At 41.3% G+C, this 23,161-nt stretch overlaps 1 protein-coding gene across 6 annotated transcripts in view; it reads right to left on the bottom strand.

Annotated features, from left to right (window-relative positions):
• Positions 1-2,536: 2,536 nt before the first annotated feature.
• ano2b (anoctamin 2b) overlaps positions 2,537-23,161 on the bottom strand; it is a 73,288-nt gene continuing 52,663 nt past the window's right edge. For 3 of the 6 annotated variants that reach the window (XM_037122130.1, XM_037122131.1, XM_037122135.1), the window contains 5 exons: positions 19,138-19,290; positions 18,355-18,407; positions 16,754-16,932; positions 4,930-5,035; positions 3,727-4,116 (listed from right to left, as the gene is read on the bottom strand). In XM_037122130.1, coding sequence (XP_036978025.1) covers positions 3,727-4,116; positions 4,930-5,035; positions 16,754-16,932; positions 18,355-18,407; positions 19,138-19,290 — 881 coding nt within the window. Of the gene's footprint in view, positions 4,117-4,929; positions 5,036-6,978; positions 8,153-16,753; positions 16,933-18,354; positions 18,408-19,137; positions 19,291-23,161 lie in introns of those variants that run through there. The other 3 variants (XM_037122132.1, XM_037122129.1, XM_037122133.1) reach the window with 2 other exon arrangements.

The raw sequence follows: 23,161 nt of genomic DNA, 5'->3' as shown, positions 1-23,161 counted from the left end.
ATCTTGTCAGTCACTGTCAACTGTCAACTGAGCTTTCAGACTCTCTCTTATTGAGGCTCCTGTTCATATTCATCAGTATAAAACTCTAAGTTAACGTCTGTCTCGAATGACCGTAATGCCATTATATGTCTATTAAGTGATCAGATTGCAGAAAAATGACCTTCGATTCTGATATGACTCCAGGCATGGTACTGTGTCTCAAAAGATTTTACTGTGAACACAACTAGACTTTGAATCTGCAATTGACAAAATTAACTGTTATCAGAAACAGAACTATACAGAAAAACTAAAAAAAAAAAAAAAAAAATTACTGGACTATAATGATGACCTATTTAAAGCTGCAAAGGCCAGTGAGAGGTAGTTGTTTAAAAACTGTGTGAATTTACCTTGCTGTCAAGCTGCGAGTTTGCTCATTGATTCATCACTGAATGGAATAACCCACTTGAAGTCTAATTGATTTATACAATTATTAATAAAAACAATAAAACTGGTACAATACCACATATGTAGGAATGACTTTAAAGTATTATCATCATAAACCAACAGCTGTCGACCAGTTCAAAACTTTTTGCGTGACGGACTAGTCAGAGGTTCAATCAGAGGATGAGACATTTAAAGCTGTAGTTAGCAATTTTGTGGCCACTAGGAGGCAGAAATACTCACAGAAACTCTCTAAAGCACAGTCCAGATGCATCGTTGTTATATAAAGTTGTTTTAGGAAATTAAATATTGTGAGAGAATATTAGTGTTATAAAGTCACTTTATTACCCAAAAAAGCAAGGGGAACAACAGATTTTGGGAGGATCATCCATCAACCAGCCGGCATTGTAATACATCGGATCTATTGAAAAGTTCCAGGCAAGATAAATCAAGCCCCGGCAGTTTTTAATTTACCCTCACCTCATCTGGTGCCACAAGATAAATTTAGGTCTAAAAGTAGAAAAGCCTAAAGGAAGAAACAAGTGCAACAGATTGCGATGAATATGATGTCCATTACTAGGATCTGTAGTTGGAGGATTATCTATTGCACCAAACTGCTTGCAATTCCACATTCTAGCAAGTGCAGGAACCTACTTCAGCCTCATATGTTTATTGATTTCTAAGGATTTTTCTTCCGGCCAGGTCATTTTATATAGGCCAATAAATAAATAAATAAATCAAATCTCCATCCATTTCACTGAAAGTTGCTTACCCGAGTGTCAGCACATTCTGCATGTCACAGTTGGCCAGCAATACACACTGACAGCAGGACTGAAACTTTCACAAACAACCAGGTCTCTTGACACATCTGTGGTTAAATTTAGCTAAACTCAAACTGATGGAAAACACAATTACCAAACATAGAAACCAAGATATTTTACTTTTATTAATGTTAGTACCCTCTACATTAGTGTTTTTAGAGCATGATTTTTTTTGGGTTCGGAACAAATTCAATCAATTGAGTGTTCCAGGCACAAAAAACGGTTCGTAATATGACTTAGGTTCCTACAACACACAGGCTGTTATAGTGGTGACTGCAGTGGCTGAAGGCCATGGCTTAATCCCATCTTTTATTTGAGCACTCCATACATGAGGCCATTATTCTGTATGCTAGTTATTCAGCATTGAAATGTTGGTTTTGACAGTCGGCTAATGCTGCCTGGACCGGCTTCACTCTATTTAAGACGAACAGCACTGAGCGAGTGGGAGCTGTGAATACCCAACTGCTGAAAAAGCAATCAACAGAGCAAGCTAGGCTTATTAGCTTCCATTTCCTGAGTTAACCATAAGTCAGCTTAGCTTGCTGTTAGCTTCGACCTCTGATTGAAATACATGTTTAATAGCACAATGGGTCCTCCTCCTTTGGGTGACCATCTCCCAAAACATTTAGGATATTCCCAAATTATGGAATTTACTCAAATCTTGATTCATCATTCAGCACCGACTCTCTCGCTCATAAACACATTGACAACAGACCTGCCTGTTAATAAACCCTTAATAAACTTTGTGCTCAAAACATGATCATGCACGCCTAGCTAGCAAGGATAGCTACAAGTTAACATTAGCAGGGTGGTCGAGATTTGCACACTGGACACTAGTTAAGATAAAATAAAATGCTCTTGCAAGAGGATGATGTGACTGTTTATTCTTTAACTCTGTTGCTGAATGTTTTCTCCCTCCAGATGAGTACTGAAAAATATTTTAAATATTTTTATAAATTTTTTTTTGGGAGCACTTTACATACATATAATTAAATAATTAGGAAGGTATGGGACAGATCAGATGGGGGGAAAAAATGATTAGAAGCTACACAGCTATGATGTGTAGCACACTACGGAATTTGTCCCCAACAACACCAGATCCCAAATATCAGTCAAAATCTGCCAACAGAACTGCTCAAAAGCAGAAGCGACATAGTTTCAACTAACATATAAAAAAGAAATCCAGCTGGACTAAAACATACAAATGCTAATTTAATTACTATGCTAATAAGTCATTACCAACTTCACAGGAATAGACCAGATAGCACATTAGCTAGCTCAATACAAAGGCAAAAGAAGAAGAAGTAGTGTTTATTGATATCTGAAGCCTTCCGACATGGCCGGCAGAGGTTGAGTGACACTAGTAGGTTCTTTTATGCAAGATACAGCTCTTCTATTTGAATGTTACGAACCCTGATGTATTACTTACCTCCAGGAATATTAGAGTGCACAGTCTGGTATTTCACAATGAATGGATGCTGCAGGTATATGTTCCCTTGAATGGTAAGAACAGTGAGATAATTTATAGATCACTCCCATTCTAAGTGTGCGAAGGAGTCGGCTTCCAAACTTATCACATTTAGTGCGCTGCAGCTGATCCATACGGCTAACAGGACAAATTATTTGCTAAAACTGTAGCTTGAATTGAGTCGCGTACAACAGTATGCCACATTGGCATGTGCATCCGGCCATCCACTACGTAGGGCAGGGTGTGGAGAAACAACACCGGCAGCTGTGTAATGACTTACAATACAACTTTAGTAAAATATGACATTGATTCAAAGTGATTCCTGAATTCTACGGCGTACAAATCACCTGTACCACGGTCAAGGGTGTAAAGACAATGATTTGCTCTTCTACAAGGCTCACATGTGCTTTCAGTGCCATGTATTGATAAGTACAGAAAATGTGGAATGTTGTGGCTGCTACAAATTCTGTTAAAAACCAAAATACATAAAGAGCATTAGCACATAAAGCAGGAAAAATCAGACAGTCCCCAGCTCCAGAAATGAGCCACGATGTCCATTGATCAGTTTGTGTTGAATCTGTCCATTTCTTAATAGTCCTTTCTCTATCTCCAGTTTTCTTCCGGGTTCTAGTAATATTCATGTGTTCAGCCTAATACAGTAATTATTGCTTATCTACGCTATGAAGCAAGTCTGCCTCGCTAAGTAATTTATTTTTACCAAAAAGTAAAAATTATAACACTTTATCAGGTGAACAGTCGGTACGAGCAGGAACAACACACGGATACCCAGTCGACCAGTGTGGACATGACACATTCAACCACACTGAGACCAATTAAGTCAACCTAGTTCAAAAATGATGCTGTGTTTTTCTTTTGTAATCACAGCACTACTGCGTCACACATACTAGGACACAAGAAGACACAGGCAGAGACATTCACGGACCATATCACCCGGGCAACATGTTCTCCAGTCCCGAGGCCCAGCTGAGGCGCCCCGACACATGTGTAGTTTACATGTCACACCGCTGTCTGTCTCGAATTCTCATTTTCACTTTTGGGCGACGGGGGAATCTTCCTGGTGAACTGGCTGAAGCTGGCGGCCCTGCACCTCGCCCTGGGCCCTTCTCCTCCTCTGTCACCGGCCAGACCCTGCTGCGTTGGACCCGTGGGTAGGGTGCTGTAGCGACCCGGGATGGTGGGCGCCTGGCCGGGGAAGAGCACGTGGCTGCCCCGTTGGAGGGTGGCATCCTTGGAGAAGAGGCTCTGGATGAGCTGGAATTTTTCCTTCTCTTCCCTCAAGAACACGTCGACCAAGAGCTTCTTCTCCTGTTTGAGCTGCTCCACGATGGTTTTGGGAACGTCGGGGATCACCCAGGCAACAACGAGGCTGAGGAACATCACAAGATTCTGGAGTATGGAGAGAAGAGTAGGAGGAAATGGATCAAAGACAAACAAAGAGATGGCTGGTAGTAATGGCAATCATGCTTTAAATGTTCAAACTACAATTCCCATAATTCGGGGGCTTTGGGGGACAACCACAATGTAATTTTGCCATAAAGTGCATTCATGTGGTTTCAGAATAATTGAGTTAAACAGTTTCTCACCAGAAAAATTCACAGGAATGCATCCCAAGATGCATTCTAGTACAGACACCTATCCTATTACTGTATTCATTTGATACTGAAGAAAACTTCAAGTTCTGGAGTTATGGGTGCCTATTATGAGAGAGATTGTATACATACATGTACGACTGGATCACAGTACCACGCTGGAATTCACCGAGCTCCTGAGAGCGACCCATTCTTTCCCAAATGTTTGTAGAAACAGTCTGCATGCCTAGCTGCTTGATTTTATACACCTGTGACCATGGACATGACTGGAACACCTGATTTCAATTATTTGAATGGGTGAGTGAATACTTCTAGCGATATAGTGTAATATAGTGTATCTCTCGCAGCATGCATTCCATGCCCCAGTTAGGATTTCTTGGGGCTCTGAAGGACATTTGGGAGACACATGTTAACGAGGGCAAAGAGCTGTTTATCAAATGAACTGGTCGCTAAATTAACAGAGGCATCTGTTCATTATGAAGGGCTGGCCCACACTTAAGCACCAAGACTAACCAACATGTGTAATTATTTTGCTTTTGGTCTTAAATGTCTGGACCCGAGAAACATGAAACAGGAATCACTTTATAAACCGAACTCGACGAGCTCATACCTGGAACAGAATGACGAAAGCCAGTCTTGCAGCCAGGACACACCAGTACTGTTTGGAGAAGGTGTAGGCGTCCGGAGCCCAGGGGGGTTCCCTGTAGTCTTTATACCTGGAACAGAACTCCCATGAATACAGTGCTGATGGAACACAGGTTTTTCACTTTCTTGGTTTCATGTCTGATGGGAAAAAAAGCTTCTTCTTTTTTTTTTTTTAAATCAAGTTAGTGCCATGGTCTGGGTATCTTTTCATCTATTGTTTAAGTTTGTGTTTCTGTAGGTGGAGCTCATGTAATGTTGTGGGTTTTGGGTTTGTCATTTCCTGTTTAGTTTTGTAGATTATTTCACTGTGTGTCAGGTTTTACTTTTCACCTCATGTCTTTGTCTGTTTTCCTGTCCTTTTTTCTGTGTACCCCTGTGTTCATTTGTTCCTCAGTCCTTATGTATTTTAGTCTGTGATTTTGTTTTTCACTTCGTTGGTTCGTCTTTTTTCCTGAGTCCTGTGCCGCTCCCTGATCCTTGTGTGTCCTCTGCGCTCCTGCGTTGTTCTCTGTGGACTCCGATTTGTCTTCAGCTTTGTTTTTTCTCTTTAGCTTTTATCTTGGACTTTCCTTTGCCTTCCTTTTTTTCTTTGCATTTTGGACCTTGGATAACAGCTCATCATCAAAGCTTGCTTTTTCTTGCCCAACCTGTTTGGCTCCCTGTTTGCCTTTTTTGATTAAGTGTGATAAAACAATGGTTTACACAGAAATGGGGAAGAAAAAAACAGTCAAAGACAGGAAGTGGAGAGTAAAACATTACACACAAGGATACAATCTACAACATTCAACATAAAATTAAAGCTAAAAACCAAAAATCAGTACAATGGATACTTCATGAGCAGGTTTAAATAGGTGCTCCACTGACAGAAACACAAACTTAAACAACGGGCACCTCCCAGACTGTTCGACAAGATGATCACTGGGAGATGCACTGCCAAGTCCGCCTCAGTCAAACCTTCCTCCGTCACTGTTCCTCTAATGATTATCCTGTACTGATTTATCCTAACCTCACCGAGACCCGGCCTCATTAAAACACACTTCTCCTCTACTCAGCTCGCGTCTCGACTCAACAAGCAATAAACTTTATTAGGATTCCTTTCGTTTGTTTTCTTTGTAGTAAACAGTCTTTATTGTGCTGGTGAAACAAACAGCAGAAAACTGGAACCACATGTTGAGCTCAGGGAAGACGGGATTAAAATGAGGACACGGAATCAGAGAGAGACGAGAGAAGAGAAATGAGAGGGCAGGAAAGAGGAGCAATGACAGAGGGAAGGACAGAAAGGGAGAAGGACAGAGATGAAGATTTGCTTTGTTTATAGCACGCTTTTCAGATGAAACACAACCACTATGGGATTTATTTGACCGGGAAGGTTGAGGATATGGTGTCACCGCTACATCGCACACACAGCAGCTGTACATCTGCTTTGGACCAGTTCAGCTGAAAGCTTGAGTGGGTGAAGGATCTAAAACATCCTTGAGCCTGTCTTTAATTGTTTATTCATAAATAACGGCATAGTATTGATTCTGTCAATTTTTAATGCTTTGTTGTCTCCTGTAAGACTATAAATAAAATATTAGTTGAATATCGCTAAAAGATTTCCATTAATGGTCGCTGACAGGCTGCTAGTGTGGACCAAGCCAGCCGGTCATGACTCTTTTATGAGTGTAGTATTTGTAAGAAAGTGTACAGATTGGTGCAAAATGTGCATTAGTTGACTACATAAGAGACAAGAAAAACGAAAACGCGGTGTTGTAATGTTCAACATTCACACAGTTCAGTGGCCCTGGCTGCTGCTGCTGAATTGTGTGAGGCAACTCGGATTGATCAGAAAACATAGTAAAAAGTTCTCTACAATCACCAAAGCCATCGAAGATTAATCTACCGCTTCAGTATCCGAGCCAGTGTTAAAAATGGTCACAATCTTTTCCCCACTGTTCCTCAGTTGTAACATAAAGAAGATCTCTCTCTCTTTTTCTGTTATTTAGGATTGATTGCGTCCGACAGGAAACTGCTTGGAAACATAAAGAGGGTCTCACACTCAGGGTTTATTTATAATGGAACTCTTTGGATGCAGTCAGTCATTTCCATGTGGAAACGTTAAGGAATACAGCAGGAATCGGTCAAAAAGATCTCCTCGCAAAAACAGCCAGCTGAGTTGACATTAATGCTGGGTGGGTGATGTGGAACTGGTCTGTTGCTGATTACAAACCTGCTGCACATAATCAAATCCATCAACAACTATGGAAAAAGCAATACAGTTTTATGTTTAGCTCTAAAATTATCTACTTCCAAACAAACACTTCCTTGTGACCACGAATCTCAGGAGTCGAAGAATACATAACTCGGGTAGTAATGGAAGTTGGGTGACTTTTCTCAAACGGTGATTGTAATATGGGTATTCAAAGTAATCATAATATTTGTTTGAGACAGGTGACAAAATGAAATAAAAAAAAAAACCCTGAATAAATGAGTATTAAATCATACAGAATGCAGAGTCTTCCTCACTGTTGTATTAATCATCTTGTGGCATGTATAAATACAATGGCACTCAGTAGAGTGCATATGTCCGCCAAGGCCCAGCTGTCCCCTAAATTCAATCGAGCCTGATCCAACATCAAACTCAGTAACTTTGTATCACTGAGTCTGAATTTAAAACCACCCAAAACTGCTTAACAATAATCTACGATCACCAGACCTGCATCAATTCAGACACATAGCAGCCGCCTAAATACGCCTGATTTTCTTAATCAAGATCCACAAATTACTCCCCAAATTGAATTTAACTGAATTTCATGAACATGTCAAAAAACAAACAACAAGAAAATCTCAGTGTTAAAGAAAATGAGAGACAATTCCTGTATCTGTCTCTTTATCTAGAGACACAAAATAAAGTCAATGGGCTCTTTTCCAGCGGGAGACTTATCCTCCATCCATTTGTGTAATCCTGCGGACCAACCAACCCACAAACGGATACACATGAAAAAATATCTTCCTTGGCAGAGGTAAAACTGTTTTGCAGATCCAGTTGATTCTGATTTTGTATGAAGATGGCCAGAGAAAAAGATCCATGTGACTTTGAAAGAGGGTTCACTGTTGGAGCACAGACGGCAGATGTTCGAGCCACAAAGACTGCTCGGCCGGCTAGTGTTTCAATAGCAGGGCTGATTTGTCCTTATCTGCATTTACATCTGTGGCAAAGACATCAATGAAAAGGGTCAGAAATTGTGGCTGACTGTGCACAATTGATGACGGTGATTCTTGTGCAATATGTAAGAAAAAACAGAAGACCGACTTATCCCCAGGTGACTCCAGAAAGAACAGCCCGTTGACATTTACTTACAGAGGGATATTATAGAGGGGTTGCAGTACATAAACTCCTTTTATTACAAAGAGAAATGGATGTCTGGGAGTTCAACGGGACAAAAACCTTAACCACATATGATACTGGAAAATTGTGCTATGGTCAGATTCTTGAATACACCAAGAAAACAGAGCAGGGCTGAATGAATGACCTCTACATTGAGGGGATCCTATGGCACTGTCACGCCTTTGGTGGCACATTGCTGGTATGATCTGGGTCCAATTGTCCCGTTACTAACCCCTTGACAATACTGGGAACGTCTCTGGTAGCTGTTACTGTTCCATTGTCCACATGGCTTCATATCCGACTGGGGCGCTTCAGGAATGGACTACATGCCTGGCTGATATTGTTCCACTTCTCCTGTGGTCACGAAGCCTTTGTGGTTAAATCATTTTGTTATTCGTCTGTTTTAAGCGTGTTTCTGTGCGCTTTCCTAACTCTGAATCTCCACAGGATGTTTTATTCTGAAAGTTGACTAGATTTACTGTGCCATTCAGCTGTCTGACTTCTTTTCTGTCTCGTTCTTGTCGGTGCAGCTTGACATGAGTTTGGTCCACTTCCCTCAAAACTAAACTAAAGATACTCAGAGTATCTCCTAGAAAGGCGCAATACGCTCTGACGATATTGAGGCAGTAAAGTGGCACAGATGGAGCAACTTTGGTTTCTTCTTCATTTTCCACACTTTGTCACTAATCAGAGCAGAGATCTCTGGATTGTAAACATGGGTCGTTTTTGTAACTAGAATTTTTTGTTTGTCTGAAATCAAGGCCTTCAACTGTGCACATTTGAATACAGTGAAGATCAGAAAGTGACATTTCAGTACCAACCATCTACAGATACATTTTTTTTTTTTTAGGAAAATACTTCTGTATTTGTGTCTTTTAGCAAAAGAAAGTAGTGTAGCGAAGGACAGCTTTATGTTACGGTACTTTCAGGCTTCATTTTCCCAATGCGATTTCGAAAGAGACAGCCTTTACCCCGAGGGAAACAAAGTACAACATATTGAATTCCTTTCAAGGCAAGAGCTGGAGACAATCTATCTCATTGTTATTCTAGAGAACATCTTATGGCAGAGGAATGCATCCTCCCAAACCACTGAATGTAAAGAAGAGATAAGAGATTGAGATTTACGGGCAAAGATTGAAAGCATTATGTGGAGCTATGGCGATGGACAGAGCAGACTCCCACCCAGCAATTTGTGCATTAAGGACATTTAAATAGACATGAGACAGTCACATGGTTCAACATAAAATCAGTCAACAGGATCACAATGGAAATACTTGGAAAGACTTGACATGTTGATGAGCCTCTAAATGCATGGCGCGCAGGGAAACTAGTGACAAACACAACATGCATAAATCTGTTTCCAATGTGGCTGCAGGCTGCCCTTTTTACTGCATGATCAACAGAAAGAAAAGCCACAAAGATTTACAACCCTTAATCTAGTTGAGGTCATCAAAGTACAACGGCCCCCAGCAAAGTAAGAGTCTGGTAGCTCGTAAGAAGGACACCAACAATCCATCTGAGCTGGTTTATATCTGTTTTTGTCCGTCTACTTTAAGGGCAAACTCCCGTTGCAGAACTCACCCATAAAAGTATAAGTGAAAGTCTTCTGACTCGTTTCACATCTTCCATTTTAAAGACCCCATACATTACATTTAGGGGCATTTCCATGTCTACCTTCTTATCATACAGCAGGTCGACATGAGATATTAAAACTGAAAGTATCAAAACATCCAATTAATCCATGACAAAATGTATACAGCTCGTATACAGAAACTGGGTTTTCAAACTAGCTGTCAGGACTTCTATGAAGTTGTAATGTCCCAAGCCTCAACCATGCCCCCAACATGGCTGGCACTGCCTGCTCAGACCTGTTAGAACTGACCAGTCAGGGCACACTGGGCTTTTTCAGGAGGGGGGGCTTAAAGAGACAGGAGCCTTTTGTCAGAGGGTAAATAGAGGCGCAGCAGCAGCGCATAGAATGATGTTTTTATATAATTATTTACCAACAATAGTTTTCTAGAAATTTAGACAGATACAGGTTCCATGGTGTAATGGTTAGCACTCTGGAGTTTAAATCCAGTGATCTGAAATCAAACCTAATCTAATGTAAGAGTGGTGAGGCTATTGTTCACACACTGTCAACAGCTGGCTGTTATTTAAGTTTGCAGGTTGTCGAATACATTTGTAGATGACAGTCCCAAAGTGATCAGATTTTTGGTCTTTTTTATTTTGTCCTTCAAGAATTTAAAGGTTTAGTGTCCAGGATTTAGTGGCATCTAGTGGTGAGGTTTTAGATTGCAACCAACTAAATGTGCTAAAAACATGAAAATGCAAAAGAACCCCTCTAGAGTCAGTGATTGGTCAGTCCATCGTAGAAACGTGCCAGTCGGCGTGGCCAGCTCGGTGGAAGAAAACCCACTTTTTAAGGTAACAAAAACACAGTGATTGTCCTTTTCATGAACAAATCATAACTGTGAATATTGTTTTCAATTTCTGCCCATCTATCCCACACACTCGACCTTTCATGTAATTTTCTAACATCAAAATGCATTCCGCCAGAATTTTCACTCCTTCCCACTCAATAAAAACATCCATAAATGTCTGAGTCTAACAATGGCCATTAAAAACTGTAATGGGGCTGTAAATCCATATTTTCTGCTTGTAAAGTGCATACCGTCCAGATGACATCTGACACACACACAGTAGCAAAAACATGGTTCTAAGTAATAAAATGAATGATGGCTGAATTCATTTTAGCTCGTTTGGTGTCAGGGTCCTAGTGTTGTTTATGCTGGCTCCGTCTTCCTGGGACACTTGAACAATTGTACAGATAATCCAATACCAAAAAATTTCGAAAAGGCTAGAGCTTGTGAAACAACAATTAAACTTTTTAAAGATTTCAGATGTTGGAATGCAGAAAACCTCCAGTCATGCTGCGAAGCATCTTTTATAAAACCTGACGTGTTCAACTTTTGTAAAAGGCTCAGATAAAAGCTCAGATAAAAGCTTCCAATTGAGACGACTGACATCAGCACACACTCTGTCATGAAAACATTCCTCTGAAGCCAGAAAAAGACGAATTGGCCTGATTAAGCGGTTTCAATAAGTGCTTGACTAGCAGTATAGAAATAGAGAGAGGGATCTGTGTATGTGTGCGTGCATTGTGTGTGTGTGTGTGTGTGTGTGTGTGTTAGCAGGGTCTTATGGTGTCAGAGTCCTTCTCCTTATACAGTCATGAGTGAGGAATGCTGCCTGTGAGAGTCAACTCTTCTCTCCCTCTCTTTTTTCTCTCTTTGATCTATTCATCTTGCTCTCACTCGCCCGCCAACAACTTACAGTATTTTGTTGTGGATCAACTTTTGGTGTGAACTAAACTGTAAAGAGAGACTTCCCGCGCTGCCACACTCAATGTAACTACACTTCGCCTGCGTGAGATGAAATATTATCATCAGGGAACATTTCTTTCTTTCTCTTTTCCTGTGTGTGTGTGTGTGCGTGTGTGTATTTCCTAGACACTCCATGTTTGGTTATAATAGTTCAGCTGGGCAGCAACTGGAGCATCTAACTCAATATTCTTTCATAAGACCCATCAGTGAGATTATGGATAGTGTGTGTTTGTGTGTGTGTGTGTGTGTGTGTGTGGTTGTGTGTGTGGTTGTGTGTGTGTGTTCCTGAGAGTTCCTGCTGCCAATACAGTGCCTCCTGGGATCCAGGAATAAATCTAAAGACAAACAAAGGTCAGACCATTCCCATCCTTAAAACACGGACTAACCCCTGAACACACTGTGTGGCTGCTGTCAGGTACCAGTGACCTAAAATAAGACCGTCTATCTATTCTGCGTGTGTCCTTCATACACTCTCCATCTGTTCTTCCCCACTGTTTTGTTTTTTCCCCTCTCGTCACCATCTTTCTGATCCCTCTTTTTCCTGGAAGTGTTAAGAGCGGGGAGCAGTGACAACAGGTCTGGCACCCTGCTTACTCTGATCCAACAACACTGCCATCCCTCTGCACTTTACGACTTCCTCCTGGTTGGATACAGAGACAGGAACAAGAGGAGGAAGACGCTCAGGTCCAAAATTCCTACACAATGTGTTCCAGATTAGTCTTTGACAGATATATGTTCAGCAATCGTGCTGCGCCATCTGTCATTCCACAGCTTCAGCTGGGGAGAAACACAATTAAAAGTCCCTTAAATTGGACTCCATGGTCAGCAGGTATCAACACAACAACCTTAGTGCTCCACGTTTAGACATATCTGGTGCTCGTGCGCAGCCAAACAAAACCACAGCTGTCTCACAGATGCTCATGCTTTTAAACATGTCAGCTCAATTACTGTGTTTGGGAATGACATGTTTCTGACGTCCCACAGCGAACCATGAAAAGACTCTCAGAGTGAGTGTGATACTATTTTCCACTCAGCCTAGCTTGAGGGACAGCAGTGCTATCACTTTGGTCTCAAGTATCGCAACAACTATTTTGTACAGAGATTCATGGTCAAGCTGAGGAAACTAGAGCCAAACTGATATGTCAGTGACTGATATACGTATCAGTATCGGTGTATATGTTGTCCATTAAGCGGCAATTTGAAAACTCTGACATATTTTTTGAGAACACTCATGTTACTTTAGGTACTGAAGTTTATTGTTAAACATTATTGTGAAAAACAAGAATGTGTGCCACCCCGAACAACACAAATGAAGCCGTCAGCACTTGTAAACAAGTAGGTATTATTTCTTAATTCTGCGCAGCAGTAGAAAGAAACTGACACATTGCATAACAAGGATTTCCCCAGTGTTCCGAGTGCTGACAACTTCATTGGCTGAACTGTAAATTATTCTGCCTCCAAAACATATCTATGTCACAAGTGTTTTATTGCCACATTTGAGGGATCATTGCATTAAAACGTGTGAATATCGACCAATAGTTAGATATCGGAAGATGTACTACTTCCAGTTATACCATGGTCTATGTTTACACTCCATTCTGATTGGCTGCAGGGTGTCGATTAACTCTTGATATACACTTGATCACTTAGACGTGTTAAAAACAACAGTGACGTGTGGTTTGAAATTTGGCGGCAGGTAAGTGTGAAGGAGATGTGTGCAATCAGCAAACGTGTTTATTTGGGTTAAATGCATTATCAGCTCGAAACATAACATTTAACATTCAAACAGGTAACATTTAAAGGTGCAGTATGCAGGTCTAGTTAAACACATTGGGTTCTATGAGCTGAGCAGACTAGTTTATCCCAAGGTGCCAAGTAATATCTATTTACTGGGGTTGTGAACAATGTTTCCATTGGATAAGAACCGTATGGGATTGTAATGATTGTTCCAGACACAAGTCAAACTGTCGGATATTGCCAGGGAAACTGAGTTATTACTCTTTTTTTTTTTGTAAAACACATGAAGTGGGGTAATATCCTCCAATGTCTACATCTATGTTCTCCACATCGTTGATTCATTCCTATTAACACCTTGATGGGCATTATCCTTTACATGTATCAACATCAGCCTCCCCAAAAAATTAAGTATCAGTCGGACTGTGCAGGGGACCTCTAGAACACCATGGAGGTGACATTTTAGGGTTTCAGTGAAATGTCTTGAAAACTATTGTAAAGCAGATATTGTATTCAGACAATGTGTCCAATAAAGCATGGCAGAACTCTTTAGCCCTTACTTGACCTCCTAGTGATAACACGTAACTTCCCATCAGCTGAGGGAAAAAGCTCCTTCTCAACATGAAGCAGGTCGGAGTCTAAGTCCAGCTATCGTGCTTTTTAAGGTTTCGCCAGGGTAGAGACAATCCTTTGCAACATACAAAGGGCACTGATCACACGAGCTTGTGGTTAACTCGACGTGTCTCGTTTTTAGAATTGGAAATGTATCTTCTTATGTCGTGTATGTGCTCTTTGCTGTAAATCACTGTAAAGCTTTCTGGCTAAATATAATTTGATGTAAGACTTACTGACTTCAGTACTTGCCAGAGGAAAAGAGAAAAGTGCATCGCCATGGGGAATCCCTGTCCTACTACCCCTTCACATAGACGTCTGAGGTCCGCCGAAAGACAGACGGGGCGCTTTGGGATTCAATATTCCTTCAATATTCAGTCAGCAGGGGCTTGGGCCCAAAGCTACTTGAAAGAAATTTTAGAATAACTTTCTGGCCAATTTGTCTTTTACATGTTACATAAAAACTTAATTAAAATCATCTTACATCTGTTGTGTGTGAGAAATCTTGATTAAAACCATGTATGACTGGTGTGAGAACATTACAGCAATAACAGCGCATTCTTTTTTCTTCAGTCATATGATGTAACAGACACTTTGAACTGCGGGATGATTTTGGATTTGGTTTTTGATGCTAAGGCCTCACTTAGATCAAATCTGATGTTGCGCCCAAGCTACGAGCTGGAAACCTGCCGCGATTCAGGCAGAGTTCATTGGTGAAGCAACAGTGTTCTTCCTGTTATGTAATATTACATCACTGTGCAATCCTGCCATAATCGCTGCATCCACTAAAAAACAGGCAGGTCATAGTCATCCTAAAGTAAAGTTGTTTTATGAAAGCACATTACAGTGCTTTTGAAAATCAATCCTTTGGTTGCTACATCTTTTTTGCTATTCGGTACTGCAATATCCTAATATTTCAAAAGAACTTCCATTTCCATGTTTTTCTTTCCAGAAGTTATTTTGCCACCATCCAGACTTCCTAGTTTATCCACATTTTCATTTAGCACTCATCTAGCACTGGGAATACAGTAGAGAAAACATGACTGCAGAGATGTACAGTGATGCTCTGCCCACTGATGCAGAAACTGTCCTCACATTGCTGTTTTTAAATGTAATTAATGATTTAATACCTCAGTGGTTGGCCTCTATCACACCATCCATTTATTTATCCATCCATCCGACTACACTGCCTCCCCTTTCCTCTGTCTATATTGTTCCATGCTTCCTTATCCCCAGCTTAATCTAATCTTTTGTTCAATTATATTATCTTTCATCTCTCTGTTTCCTGTTTGACATCATCCGTCCATTTATCCATTCATGACCTCCTTTTCTCCCTCCTGCATATATTCATTCAAACGACCAGAGTCCCCAAATTAACTGGGTCAAAAAGGAAGGAGGAAAAAGAAAGACATGGACTGTCTGGAGCACCCTCTCAATGACATACACATTTAAATCATTTGCCTTGAGCCCGGAGGCAGTGCCCGCAACATTAGTGGCTAATACACTGATCAGATACAGTCTGGACACACACTATTGAGCTCCAAACACATTGAGGAGTCACACACCCCTCATGGAACATCTTCCAGTCTTTGAGGCCGACAGCATCATGTCGTGTTTGCAACATGACGCACCATACCGCGTTGGCACAAAGACTGTATTCTTACAGTCATTCTTTGCTCTCTTATGTAACAGCAGGTTGGCCTCTGTGGGCGCAGGCCCATGACCTTTTCTACAGCGCTTTATATTGATATTATGAAAGAGACGCTCGCCACTGGCATGCGTGAAAATGCATAGAAGTTAGCGCACAATAGTGCACTGTCTTTTGGGGCTAATAACATGGAGTTTCACTGATGTTGTGTGATTATGTCAGATTTGTTCTTGTTGTGTCAGGACTCAAAAAGACTGATTAATGTTTGCCTGAAGGATTTTGTCTGCATCTCCGACCAAAAAAATGGTTCTTTGTCCCTTGTTGTGTAATTCTCTCATTCTCTCACTGGACGTTCGTCATGTTTGATGCTGAGAAAACTTGAGATTGCATCATCTGGTGGTTGCAGCGAGGAGACTCAGACACAAACTTATGTAATTTATTCGGTATATGTCGAATATGTTTTAACTGCTTTAATTTGAGTATAGGTTTAGGAGTACACACCACGAAGTATTAATACTTTATCATTTATCACATTTCTACTATATGTACAAACTAGCCATACAGCTTTGCCTAAAACACTGTTGTGTAGTTCAAACTGTAAAGGTTTGCCCACTATTCTGCAGTTTATCTATATTCTCGCAATTTAACATCACCCATGCAATGCATCAGTCCTACTTTGTATATTGCTTTATGCAGATGACATATTGTTATTTCTTATCAACTGCTAATATCCCAATTACAACTACATTAATTGAGAATTTTGGGCACAAAGCCAGCTAAGCCTTAATTTCTAGGATCCCGGATGTGCACCAAAAGTGGGATCTATTCTGGGCTGAGACTCATCCGCCATCCAAGTTTCGTGGAAATCCATTCTGTCGTTTTTGTTTAATCCTGCTGACAAACCAACCAACCAGCCAACAAACGGACAGTGGTAATAAAGGTTTGAAAGGAATGTTGGGGAAAATTGGAGGTGGACATGAGCTTCTCGCAACATCTGTAACTTTTAAGTGATCATGTGCGTGTTGTGTGTGCGTGTCCTTACCGGCAGACGGTGATGTCTCCGAGCTCAGAGCTCTGCGGGGCGGTGCCAGGTTTAAAATTAGACACGTTGAAGTAGGAGAGCGTGTGGTCGATGAAGCCGTGCATGGTGCCCGTCTGGCTGAACATGTACAGGTAGACGAGCCGAGGGATGAAGTCTGACGTGAAGGAGATCACAAAGGCCTCCGGAGAAAAAGAGACAGACAGAGTGAAGCAATCATCTGTCACGAGCACTGACAACTTAAAAAAATACACCATCAGATAAGAAAATGACTGTGTATTTTAGAGGCGTTTGAGTACTGCCATGACATGTATTGTTTCAGAAACAGTAAGTAAAGTGTATAGTATTTAAGGCTGCATGATACATGCACAAAAAGGGCAATGCTGCTCCCAATATTCCGTTGCCTTGAAGCTCCCGGGGAAGCTTAAATGTGAGTGTGTCCAATGCTCTATAGCTCTAGAATAAATAAAAAACTCCCACTGCTTGTTTTTTCGAATCCTCCACAAATCTGTTTAGTATTAAAAGTAAACGGAATAGGATTTGGTTGGATGGCAAAGGACAAATCCCAGGCAGAACCTTCCTGATTCCACAAGTACACGTACACCTTGACCTTTACAGACCGCCATGTTTAGGTGTTTCAGACATGATCCGGGGATCTCACAAAGTCACGACGGAAAACCTCTCAGAGCAAATGGAGAGTTTAAGTCTTTATTCAATATTAACTGTTACAACCGTCAGTACTTGATAAATTAGGGTATTAGCAGCGAGCACACACTCACAACAGAGCTGCTGAAAGGTGGATTAGGTGTGGAAATGTTCCAGCAGAGAAGTTCAAAGTCAGCAATTGTTAATCTTTGATATCTTCCATTGTCCGTGTCGTCTTTGAGGTTCATGAACTGACCTTGTTTTCATTAAAACTCAGCCCCTTCACAAAGTCACAATTACAACGATTAATGCAAATTCAACCAATGGTAAATACTACACTGCAATTTTGTCCAATCATCTCAGATCACCAATCATCACAGCTTCCTTATAGTATATAGTATAACCAATAAAGCGTTACAGTGAGTACAGTGAGTGAGTACAGGGAGTGCAGTGTTGTGGGGGAACAAAAAAACAAAAGCCATAAACACCTGAATGCATGAGCAACAGACAAGACAAACTATCATGACAGACGCTGTTGAGTCTGGATTGATTGCAAGTGCTAAAAGATTCACGTTGTCACATTTATCTGGTAAGAATCAAAAACCACATGGTTGCCTGTCTGCATGAGAAACTCATCAGGCAGGACGACTTCCACTGAACAATCTGTGGAATCAGTGGGAACACCTTGTGAAAAATGCGTTGAATGTTCCTTACATTGTTTTCTGTTTTGTACTGTGAAATAATCCTGATGATCCCTACAAATCCATTGTATTTTTCTATTTATTTTAAATGAAATCAGTGCTGAGCAGTTATGTGTATTGTGTAGGGGCCTTAAAACAGCCACATTATGCAGCGGACTGCCTGTAGAATACTTCCATGCATTTATGGCGTGCATATGTACCTTCATCACTAATTCAATGCAGACATTGTAAGAAGCGGGACATTGCATTAATACTTACATTTATAATGACTGAGAATTTCCCCATTCCGCTCAGTATGTTGTACCATATACCTATATAGAGAAGAACAGGGGGAGAGAGAAGTGATGAGGGTTGGGAGAGGGGGACAGATGCACAATGGGAAATCTGTATTAACGCAATGAAGAAATGTGTTCTGATAGCTGCTCACTACCAGATTTCATGGCAGACTAAAACCCACTGACATTGCTATTTTTGACCCAGAAAAGTTGGTCAGAATTGTTTTTTGCAAACCAAAAAGGAACAAATTATCTTTCACATGACTCACAGTACGACCTTTGGGCCCAGTAAAGCTCTTTAAAAAAGGCAAAAATTCATAGAGGTTAAGATAAAATAAAGGCTGATTTTCTGCTAAAGAAATGTGAGCTTTCAGCAGACAGCTGATGGGTGTCAGTTCGTAAAGTCAGCTGTGAAATCTACCCGACTGCCTGAAGGCACCGCTTACCCTGAAAGAATTAAATCAGTCTGGTTTCAGTGCAGAGTCTTGGTGTCCATTGGTTTTTGAAAATGATGCCCTTACAAGTCTTTCCACTCTGACATGAAGTAAATAATGGAGGAAATATTTAACACTCAGTTTTATGCTATTTTGGGGGGGGGCATATAATTGATGGTTTATATTGACTATAAGCAGCTCCTGTCCAAGCCTTAGCTGTATTAGCTGTTAAACCGTTGGTATCTAAATATCATGTAAGATTCCTGGTTCTATGGGAAGATGATCAATAACTCATGCATAATTTTGTTTTTACGCGTGCAGCATCAGCTTACCAATGTCTTTAGCTCGTACGGCGACTGGCCTGCGCAGCTCTGTCACAAACTTCTTGGCATCCAGTCTGATCTCGATGACATTGTTGAGCAGAGCGAAGAGAGGAGCGAGCGGGAACGAAGCCACGAACAGGGAGACGAACCCAAACTGGATGACTGGGAAAGAAAAGAGATAAACAATCATGAAACATGCTACAGCCATAAGCCCAACTGCTCCATGACCCCAACACACACTTACATTTGCACAAGAATATGCAGTAACATATGCACACATATGAAATCATTAACCTGCTCTTATTCCTGGAAATGTATATGAATTTATCCTGAACACCAATCCAAACCAAACTTGTATAATTTCCAAGTTTAGGCCTTTGAAAACTGAAATATTCAGTATATTTTGCTAAATATGACATCTCATTGCTACAGGACGCATCATCCAGAAGTTGGTGTCGAAGTGGCTCTGGAGTGAGGAGAGAGCAGAAAGAGTGGGCCACTTGTCAGTTTTTGTAGTTTAATGCACTATTTAAACACTCAGACACTTTTTTAGTGAGATGGCAAAACTTTGTACATGCTAGTTTGTTAGCTCATCTGTTTGTTTCTTTGTTTGTTGATTGTATTTTGCTGCTGTGGCTTTATTGGATTGGTATCACAAGTATCTTAGCTTTCTAATGATGTGTGGCATGACTGGCTTGTTTGTGTTTGAAAAGATTATCGGGCCAGTTGGACGGCACGCAGGCAGGCCGCTAAAAGTGAAGACATTTTCAAATTAGAATTCCTGTTATTGCATTTCTAACATTTTTTTCTTACCAAAACTATGCTGGTAACATAATGTACATTTCCGCAGTAACAGTTATGTTGGTCACATGGCCTCCAGCTATGACTGGACTCCTCACAAACACTAGGAAAGGTTAGCACATCACTCATATACATTCCACTGCTGGTGGTGTACGCAAAGGGGATGACACACACCAAAGGGCCACAGATCAGATTCAGACCTTGGGCCACTGGAGCAAGGACACATCCCTCTGCGTATGGGGCGCATGCTCAACCAACTAAGCACCCACGGCGCCCCGGAAATTCAGTGTCGGTTGGTAGGAGGCAAAAGGACATGAACCGAGTCACACTTTCCTATCACAGGGCAAATTTTAAACAAAGACGTCCTCAAAGAACCTACTGCATTTTGATGAAAACAAAATCATATGCTTGTGATGATCATGTTTTCCTCACATTAATAGCACGGTTGTCAAACTGTTTTACACGCTACCGTCCTTTTGCGAATATGACAAAATATTTTAATCACTGCCTTGCAGCAGAGTTTAAAGACAGTGGCATTGGTTTGTTACAACTTTCTTATTTGCCCTGCTTTCCCTCAAAGCACAGCCCACTTTGGGTATTTTCAATTCAGGTCAACTGAAAAGGATGTTCAGTCTTCAGTCCTGTACTTATGTTAAAGAGCAAGCCTCGGCAAGAAACACAAAAGCACCTTGAAACGACCTCAAATTGGTTTTCTGGAATTGGTTTTAAGCTAACTTCAGTGGGGTGAACGCTTAATACGAGAGGTAAACGTGAGAAACCTACATCGTGGGAAGCATACATTTCAAACGGGCCCCAAGACGCCGTCTGATTGACACTCCTGAATGGTCATTTGCCTGATCCGGAGTCACACTGTCTGTCCGTGCTCGCCCACTGGTTCGGATGATGCCTTTTAAGGTTAAACACTCCGCTGCATCAGCTAAACTGGGACTTTTTATGATTAAGCAGTGTGTGGAGCTGTGTGTGCGTATCTATGCTGTATGTTTGTCTGTGAGAGTGTCTGTGTACTGCGCAGCACATCTCCTTCACACACACACACACACACACACACACACACACACCAAGACTGGAAAGGGCCATTGGCAGCAACTCGTGATCTTACGTTATGGTGTATATAAATTGCGTGCTGATTATACGCAATTGTGCTGACATTTCACGTGGCATGTCACGTATTTGGTACATATCAGGTGCCCTTTAAAATCATCAGGAAAGGATTCAGTTGACATTCAGTTCTCGTCATCACGGCCAGGTAACCTTTGTTGTCATGGTAACAATAGACACTTGGTTAACATTGTTAATCGTTAACATTGTTAATTCAGTGCTGCCATTTGGTTTCAGACGGGACATAAACACAGTTTTGTCTTGTGGTTCTTTGACCCACCCATCCAACCCAACCACCTCCACATTTCGTCTTTCTCGCTCTCTTTTGGTCTCTTTCTTGAACCTTTAGGCCGCTGTTGTTTTCGTGGTCTTTGAATGAAAATGGTTGGCTTACAGAGCAAGCCTCTGGGTTTCACCACAACCTTCCAATTAAAAACTAATGTCAAGTCTCAATATAAGGGAGACTCTCTTCTCTTTTCTGGTACAGTAGGTCGGTCAAGTGAGTCTAACTGATGCATGGCTATAAATAACCCCAGACAGGATGGCATCAAGTCTGTTGGATTAAGAGGAAACAGGGCCGATCCCAGGTCAATACAAAGATTTATACGCTTTCTCACATTATTGCCGCTGCAAACGTTTCTCTCGGGCTGCTCACTAAATGATCAAAACAACATTCAGCTGCTTCCTGCTAACGTTGAAAGAAAAGCATTAGAAAGACACTGGTTTACATGACTCTGGCTGATGTATGGCTCTGATCGGAGCAGTGGAACTTTAGCAGTGTGGGAACGGGGATTTCCAGCGAGCCGGAGACTGACGGCTTCACCTCGGGACGCCACGCCGAGACAAAGAGCGGGGAGGAAGAAAATACGACAGTGGAGCAGCGAGCGCTAGAGGGCAAGCTTAGAATAACCTCGCCATCTACCTGAGCCGAGGTTGACGGGTTCGAGCCTGGCCCAGCCACACACACACACACACACACACAAAGAAGACATCTCACCAAGGTCGCACAAACCTAACACACAGATATATCGAATGAATGAGTAAACACAAGCCCAGAAAGGCCCATTCACACTTTCACAGCTATGTGTGACCGGGTATTTGCATGTAGAGCTCAGACATAGCTGACATTCCTTCTTGTGCCCTGCAGCGACATCAGCTCAGCCTTCTGTCTGTTTTTATCTCCCCTCCTCTCTCCTCCCTCTGTCCTTACTCTGCATCACACGAAATCCCCTCATTATCACATCGAAGCACAAGTAAAAGTCTTCTTTTAAGGACAGGAAATGTCATTTAAACGCCATTCAGTTATTTCTACATATAAAAATTTCAAAGAATCTGCTTTCCAGTTGGGAGAGTTGTAGTTCTTGTGCCCATTCCTATAGTGGAGATATTTCTAATACATTCGGTCTGGTCAAGAGGTTTCTACATTTATTTTGGACTCCACACAGGAATATTTCCCAAAAGGAAAATCATATTTTTCATAAAAATGTTTTATGCACTATTTTCAGTTCCAAAGTCTTCAAATTGTTTACGGTTCTAACCTTGGAGAACACCACAGAGCTGGTTTTACTGGTTCACAATCCTTCACTTACAGATGTTGCCCGTTCCTAAATAAAAGTCAAGCGTGCTACTGCATGTTTGCTGAACTGTTGCTGCACTTTGACTCCATCAACCAGGACAAAATGTTCCTATCATGACGGACACATTCGGTCATAGTCTCTGTGTACAGAATTACCTATCATCAATAAATGTATTCAGTGAATCCTTAAAGCACATCTTTTCACATTCAGTTAGTTCTCTTTGGTAAAATACTGTAGGTTCAACGGTATTCACCCCCAACCAATCGATCAATAAATCATTACGGGGGATTGTTGGAGCCCTAGTTGGTTTATGGACATTCTAGGCAAATCAAGATCAGAACATCAGAGTTTCAAGGTCAAGCATGAGCGCATGGAACGTTTACACCTCAGTCATTAGATGTGTCAGTGTCCTGACTACAGTGTTTCACCTTTGTCGGCAAATCAGAGATGTTCAAAGGTCTGAAGCAGATTATGGACGGAGAAGCATCCCTCATTAAGGCCGGGTAGATAAATGATTCCATCGTGTCCATCACTGA

Source organism: Acanthopagrus latus, chromosome 14, assembly GCF_904848185.1.
Source record: "Acanthopagrus latus isolate v.2019 chromosome 14, fAcaLat1.1, whole genome shotgun sequence".
Lineage (NCBI taxonomy): Eukaryota > Metazoa > Chordata > Actinopteri > Spariformes > Sparidae > Acanthopagrus > Acanthopagrus latus.
Note: the sequence above shows the minus strand (reverse complement) of the source record. Positions and strands in the feature narration are given on the sequence as shown.